Source organism: Cyprinodon variegatus, unplaced genomic scaffold (genome assembly GCF_000732505.1).
Source record: "Cyprinodon variegatus isolate N-32 unplaced genomic scaffold, C_variegatus-1.0 Scaffold105, whole genome shotgun sequence".
Classification (NCBI taxonomy): domain Eukaryota; kingdom Metazoa; phylum Chordata; class Actinopteri; order Cyprinodontiformes; family Cyprinodontidae; genus Cyprinodon; species Cyprinodon variegatus.
The window spans coordinates 1,347,454-1,355,155 of NW_015150558.1; the positions used below are offsets into that span (position 1 = coordinate 1,347,454).

A 7,702-nucleotide genomic window follows, 5' to 3' on the forward strand; every position below is an offset into this window, starting at 1 on the left:
GACGCAAAGCTTTGGACGGGGGGTGGGGGGGCAGAAGAACCCAGAGGAACCGGTTCTGGAGTCCAAACCAGCAGCCCCGCCTCCTGGTCTACAGCATGGCGATGCTCTCTGGCGTGCAGTTGAGGTGCGTGGACGTGCTGCTGCCGCCGGGGGACTTCAGGCCCTTGGTGGCCCCTCCCAGCGTAGACGTCCTGGACATGGGGTCCATCATGGCCCCGGAGCCGTGCTGGCTCTGCTGCAGGCCCGCCATCATGGTTTCCGTGGTGACGGTGCCAAACTCGTAGGTGAAGGTGCCATAGAAGACCAGGATGTCCACGGTGAACACCCACTCGCAGATGGCGGCGGCGTGCTGCAGGACGAAGCTCTCGTGTATGAAGAAGATGCCGCCTGGAGGGAGGAAGAGTTAAGGAGCGGAAACATCTAGAAAATGAAGCGGAGACGAGCTCCATCCCTCAGAAACAAACCACTGGTTCCCAGTTTCCCTTCCAGTGGATCCTGTTCAGCTCCATCTATCGTCCTTCTCTACAATCAAGGCGTCGATGTTTTAACTCGGAAAATCAGGATTTGATGAATCCTGCAGTCCGTTAGCATGCAGACGTGTCCCTGATGAGAAAACTGATTGCTTGATTTGAGTTTGACTTATTTTAAGAGTTCAACACTTTTTAATTAAACATGAACGCATAAAAATCATTTTAAACTAAACCGGGTTTGAATCCGGCCTGTGGTTCTTTCCCATGTCTCTCCTTCTCTTATAACCCTTCTCCTGTCAGCCTACCGTCTATAAAACCAGCCACTAGCCCCCAGTTCTGCTGCTCTGCTTCTGCACCATCAGTGTGGATTTTCTAGGGAGGCAGAGCAGTTTCCCGCCAAAGCGTGGGAGGGATTTATCTTCCAAAACAACAATGGCGCGTCTGCAAGATATCGCTGTCACAGAGATAGATCTAGAGTTGCTAGACATTGAAGGTTCTGTTAATGAAGCGAACATCCTCGATTAACCTTTCGTCGTAGTTGTCCAGTGTAGTTGTTCCTGGGTTTTTAAAAATGGCGCGTCCCGGCACCGAATTGAGAAGGACGAGAGCACAGACACCCGGAAAGGCATAACAAGCACCAAGACTGCACCCTTTGCTTGAGGTCTGCGCTTAACCTCTGAGCGTGGGGCATGGTCGCGCAGAGACAGATTTGACGGTTGCAGAGGCTATGCATCAGAAGCATAAATTGGTCTTAAGGCAGATTAACGCCTGGTTGATTCACTCAATGGCTAAATCAGCCAGGAAGTGCTTTTATTTTGAAGAGCCAGAGTCTGGAGGCGCCCCTGTTAGTGATGGGTCCATTAACAGCGATGCGTGGAGCCCATAGAGCTGCATCGGAGCGCGAGTCGTTTCCAGAAGGTCATGTGATCGATCCAGGAGTGCTTTCTGACTGACTGACTCACTAATCTGGCTTTAGAAACGTTTCTGTCAACATGATGCATCTGCTAAACAAAACGTCTCTTTTGCAGTTTATCATTAAAATGATCCAGAATGTTGGAGCCTTTAAGAAACAGGAAATTTTCAGCCGTTGCCTTTTTATTTTAATTTCTCGGTGTGTCATCCTTTTCCTCTCAGTTATCAATCAACTTATCTGAATTAAAGTTGATTTCAAATCAACTCTTAGTTTATTTACTGTTATTCCTCCAATTTTTGGTTTTACAATTATGATTTGCCGGCTTCCGTAGCGTCGTGATCGCGCATGTGCGCGCTTTCAGGAAGTCCTATACACTACTGTTTATGCTCTAAAAACATTCTAAATGACTTCGTTTCGAGTAAATTCTGGATGCTACCCACTCAGGACACTTGGAATACATTGGACGAGCAGTATGGAGGAATATTGACACGTTTTTTGTGGACTTTTATGGACCTTTCTGCCTCGGGCGCCATAGACCTCCATTATTTGAATGTCAGCAGACAGCAAGAAGCCTCCCAGATCTCCAGATGCATTTGAGATATCAAAAAAGTACTCCAGAGTGTTGTTCAGCATGGGGGGGAGTAGAAAATGAAGGCTAATCATGTTTTGGGTGTACTATTCCTTTAAAGCTCCACAGTTGGATTATAGAAAAAAGACCAACAATCATCTGATCCTGATAAAATATGGTCAGAAACACCAAACCTCCATCCTGATTCTGTTTAGTCAGCATAAAATGAATTCCAGCACCTGGTTGGATGATCAGAGATAAACAGACATAGCGCCACCTGCTGGCAGAACCACCTGAAAGCCGATTGTCGTGCAGACTGATAGTCTGACCGTCCGGTAAAGCTAAAATAAACGGATCTGGTTCTGGTGGATCGTCCCCAGAACTGTTCGTAACAAACAGGGAAGCAGCTTCCAGGTAAGAAATCAAAGGCTAAAAGCTTCTAACAGCAACGAACAGATTAAACTTATCCAGGTGTGTTCATCGTTGATGAGCTCAGAATTCAATCAGATCTGAAAACTGATGAGAAAACTGCTTCCAGTCTAGGAATCAAAGATTCGGGATCTTTAACTTTTCTTTATTTTCAAAACTTTGCAGGGAGGCGCTAACCTGCTAACCCACATTACTTTCTCCTTTACCCCTCTGCACACGCTCACCCCCACATTCCACATACTCCATCAGCGCCCCGCTCAACTACATAGAACTCGTCTGTCATGTTAATCAGTGAGAGCTGATCCACATCCGCCGCCGCTCCCCCACACGTCACCGACCGCGTACGTCTTCTACGTCAAAATACGGAGCCGAGCTGTTTTTAGCTCTGCCATTCCAATCGCACCAAGCAGGAAAATTAACGTCAAGAAGATCCCGTTTGTCAAATTAGGATATAGTAACGATGGATTGGTAACTACAAATTAGAGCATATTTCTTATAAATTCCATCCAGTTTCATTAAATCCACTAACAACAAACTTCCAAGAGCGAATCTCACATCTTCAAAACAAACTTATTGCAGGAATAGATGAAGAGATGCTGAGTTTGGAAGTAGAGAACAAACCGTTCATAAAAACCAGTTATAAAATTACGAGAATAAAGTCATAACATTAAGACAATAAAATCCTAAAATTATGAGAAACAAGTTGCATTTTATATCAACTCTTCCAAGAAGCCCTTTCTTCCCTAAAATGAGGAATGTGGAGCATCAGGTGAAGTTCTACTGTAGCATCAGTTTGACCAATCAGGAAATCATCAAACTGGGCAGGATGTCAAAGTGGACTCTGGTTGCTGATTGGTGGAGCTGGTTGGCCGTCATCTGCTGGGCGGAGCTCCAAGCTTTCTTTCTGAAACAGGTTGTTTTAATGACTTTTTCTAATAAAATAAACTCTATCCTGGCCCTAATACTCCGTCGTATCCCTGTTATAAAAATCCACAACAAAAAGAAAATATTTGGGCAGAAACTGAACATCTGCTGGACGCTGGTGGGGATTTTTTTTTAAATATGTCAAATTAAATTAAGTGTTCATTTCCGCATGTTTTGATCCTATAAATGTATTAAGAATATCACGCTGCTCTGCTGGAGCTCTGAGGAAGTCGCAGCGGAGCAGGACGGGAGGAACAGCGGAGGATGCAGGCGGTGTGGAGCGGAGCGGAGGCGATACGTAGGATGTGGGATTTTGGGGTCAGTAACGTACCTCCAGTCTCTCACTGTTAGAAAAAGGATTTTTGAACAAACTCTCCAGCAGGAGGCGATAATCTCATAACATGATTCTGACCCTTTAAACAAAGATGGCTTCTTTCCTCAGGCCGTCTGTCCTCTCTCTGAGCTGTCAGAACCAACAGAGCCTGGTGTTTTGGTTTCATGGCGGCCATGACTCTTATGATGGTGAGGCCCCCCCTCCCCCCTGGTTTAAAGAGGATACTGAGGACGAGGGAGACCATGGCTCCCAGCACCAGAGCCACCCTGAAATGGGCCATCCAGTAATCCAGGGCGGTCACAGCCACTCGGTAGGTCAGAACGCACTGCAGGCACACAAACAGCAGCCCGGCAGGGAACGCCACGCCGGCGCCCACGTAGTGCAGAGACTTGGCATGATCGACCTGAGGGGCAGAAACAAGACAAACGTTCCCGTCCGTCAGACTCTACAGGCCTGCAGGTCTTTATGGACCGCCGATGATGATGATTACCTGGAAGTTCCCGACCATGACCAGGCCGACGGCGTTGGTGCAGCCGGACACCAGAGCGCTGGTGTTGACCCAGCCCTGGTGGCTGTGCTCGATGATCTGGGCGTAGCGAAGGAAGCAGACCATGACCACTGCAGGACAGAAAGGAACAGAACCTGAAGAGAAACGGACCTCATCTGAACGCCAGAGCCAAACGCTTCGGACTGAGAAGTCATTTCTGATCAGACAGGAGCCATTTCTGGACGTCCCACGGGGGCCGATGGTTCCGGGAACCTCAGCAGCTGAACCTGCTGCTTCGCTCAGTAAAAACCCTTTGACTAGAATAACGACGCTCCATCTGATATCAGAGATCTGATGCAGCGTAATGCCTATGAAATGATGTGCATCATTTCATAGGCATTACGCTGTTCTGCGTTATGCATAAGTTAGGCTGTCGTTTGACAGCAGTTGTGGACTTTTCTTGAATACTCTCTGCATACACCCAAAACCGAAAAAGTACATAGAAAGTTCAGCATTTTTCTGCTTTTTAGGACATTCTGCACATGCTGGCCAAACCTGGCCGAGTCACTAAACCTGTATGACTCGACCGGCTGAAGGAGAGCGTCATGCTTCCAGAGAGTGGAGGTCAGAGGAGGACGTACCCATGAAGGCTCCAACGTTTCCAATCAGGCTGAACAGGCAGCTCTCAGGAGGGAAGGAACCGCATTTACTGCAGGACACAAACACATGAAAGCATCACCATGGCGACTAAACATGCAGACAGAGGTTCATTTAATAATTCATTTAATTTCGGATGGCATGGTTCCGTCCCACAGAGCAGAACCAGATGTTAACTCATGCTCCAGGCCCGGCGCCGGCTGGGCCAAAGAACGGACCTGATGAGGGGGATGTCCTGGATGGTGCAGCAGGTCTTGGGGAAGCCTGGGCGGGGCAGCTCCTCTGTGCAGGTCACGTTGTAAGACCTGTAACCGAGACACAGCGGGTTCAGCGCGACACCTGGAGGACCAGAACCTCAAACTACCACAGCTTTGGGTTTTAGAATCCAGACCAACAGCAACCAGTGGAGAACAGGGAGGGGAAGGAGGAGATCCATCTGACCTCAGCCTCTTTTAATCTGAGGCCCTTAAATAAAATCCAGTCAGAAGAATCAGAGGCTCCGACCCAAACGGAGAAAAACATGTTTACTGAGAGCAAAGAACACGATTCCACAGTGGAAATTTAACTAAAGGTGTTTCACAAAATTAGAAAAACTTCTGCAAAAGCTCAATGTTTTTATAGTTTCCTTATTTTCAGACGTTATTTTCCAAATATAAAATCGATTTATTTCATTATTTTTGGGGACGAGAATGAGTTTAATAGTTTACATTCTTTTGAAATCCCGTTTTGACAGATTTCTCTCTCTAAGCCTCTGGATTGTCTGAGCATCGACCAATAGAATTGCTGTTGCTAAGGTCCAGGCAGGAGGGAGGGGCTACTATATTTGGGCAAAAATGGCCGCCAACAGACTCAGTGATTGCAATAAAAATTATTATTTTTTTCAACAGATTAATGCAAAATTCATTAAATCGAAATCATTCCTGGCTGACCGGACTTTTCCTTTAAAAATTACAATGAAAAGCTTTTTTAAAGTAGAGAATTTTTGAAATCTGGAGATGTGATCCTTGCTTTCAGCAACACTGGAGCAAACCTCTCTGTCGGCAGCAGTGCAGCTAAATGCGCCATCAGAGGCTGCAGAGGTTCGGCCTCCACCGCTGCAGCCGCTCCTGGCCTAGTTAAAGTCCAACCTCTCCTCCTATCCCACCTCACAGTTCCAAACCACTTCCTGTGGCCCAGTAAATCATTTTCACATAGATTCCTACTTTAGCCAAAGCTGTGAAATAAGTCTACATGTTAAAGAGCTTTTAATAAATATTGATGTTAATAAAAAGAACCACCAACCAGTTCTCTACAGGACAAACATGGTGATTCATCACAGCCATAGCATACCTGCAGGTAAGGAAAGGTCAGAGGTTTATTACAATGCTCATCTATATTACACCAGTCCATTTAAATCACTAAAGTCCTGATATAGCAGATATATGCACTAAATGTTTAGTTGATAAAGGGATTTTTTTCATTGTATCTGCGAATGAAGGGAAATTAAAAAGCTGTGGAGAGCGATAAAGAAAATACTATAGGATGTTGTAATAGATCTGGTTTCCCTCATTTTAGGATTGTATCCAAAAACACTTTGTTCACCAAATGTGAACAATTATTGATTGATATTTATCTGCTAAAAGCTAAAAGCCTGAAAAAACCCGACAGGAGCAGATATCAAACAATGGATCAAAAAAACGCTGAAGACTTATATGAAATCACTTTGAAAGCCTTCTGGAACTTTGCTGCAGGAGTGGACTTGTGTCCAGATGAAGAAGCCCATGGGCGGTTCTAGACAGGGGCCAACGGGGGCCCGGTCCCTGTAGATCATGTCCTGGCCCCTGTACTGAAGACATGATACTCAGAGAAACCCTAACGATGATCTGCGCTGGAACAGACATGGTTACTGATTGGTCCTTTGGATCTATTTCATTTTTTTCTTCACAAATTCTGTTTTACTAATTATTTAAAAACAATTAGGTGATAGCTTCAGCGTGTTGGGACAGGATTCCAGTTTTAATCTGCTAAATGTTTTTTTTTTCAAACCAAAAACAAATAAAAAAAATAAAAATTTTTACAGCTGAATTTATCAGTTTTTCTTGAGTTCTAATTCAGACTTTATAGAAAATGGTCATTTTAAACTTAAGTTCAGTCAAATTACCTAAATCCTGAATGTATATTGACCTAATAAGACAAAGAATTTTAATTAAACCTAATTGAATAGAAATTTCACTTCATGTATTTATATTAATATATTTGAATCTATTGCCCTGTTTTTTATTTCATGCTTTTCTGTGCCCACATTAAAAAAACGCTGGCCCCCTCGTGGCCCCCCCGGTACATTTGGTCTAGAACCGCCACTGAAGAAGCTAAAGACAAGATGAATGTGGGACTAAAAGGTTAAACAAAGGGAGCCTCAGCAATGGACCATTATCTTCTGTATCCTCTAAAGAATCTATGCAGAGATGCGCCTCAGACGGCGTCTGTAGCTGTTGTTGTATGGAGTCAGAAAGGGGTCTAAATGTTTCTAAACTTATTAATCTTTGTTGAAACTGAAAGAACAACAGTTGAAACATAAAAAATATAAGTTGACATTGAATATCCAATTTTTACCTTATAATCTGAGAAACTAAAAAAGGAAACTGAAATAAGAATTAAATCTAAATTCTTCCCCTCAGCTTGAAAAAAAAGCTCAATTCAGTTTAGTATTTTAATTACATATTTTTACGTTTTTGTCAGTTTCTGTTTCTTTTTTTAGTTTTATATTCCTTTTTCACTTTTTATTTTTTTACACTTTCAAGTCAGTTTTTTTCACATTCAGATTTTGACCCTGATCTGATGGAAGTGGGCGGGGAAACGTGATTGACAGCAGCACTGGAGAAATGTCCCGTTCCATGTTGCATCAAAAGCGTAAAAAAAATAAAATAAAATCCTCAAACTG

The 7,702-nt window shown here is 44.1% G+C and overlaps 1 protein-coding gene across 1 annotated transcript in view; it reads right to left on the reverse strand.

Moving 5' to 3' along the window:
* Positions 1-6: 6 nt before the first annotated feature.
* The window catches only part of tmem150a (transmembrane protein 150A), a 12,428-nt gene continuing 4,732 nt past the window's right edge, over positions 7-7,702 (reverse strand). The window contains exons 3-8 of the mRNA XM_015374534.1: positions 6,064-6,111; positions 5,001-5,087; positions 4,767-4,834; positions 4,129-4,256; positions 3,864-4,041; positions 7-387 (exon numbers count right to left, since the gene is read on the reverse strand). Of these exons, the coding sequence (XP_015230020.1) occupies positions 89-387; positions 3,864-4,041; positions 4,129-4,256; positions 4,767-4,834; positions 5,001-5,087; positions 6,064-6,111 (808 nt within the window). The 3' untranslated portion in view covers positions 7-88. The remainder of the gene's footprint in view (positions 388-3,863; positions 4,042-4,128; positions 4,257-4,766; positions 4,835-5,000; positions 5,088-6,063; positions 6,112-7,702) is intronic.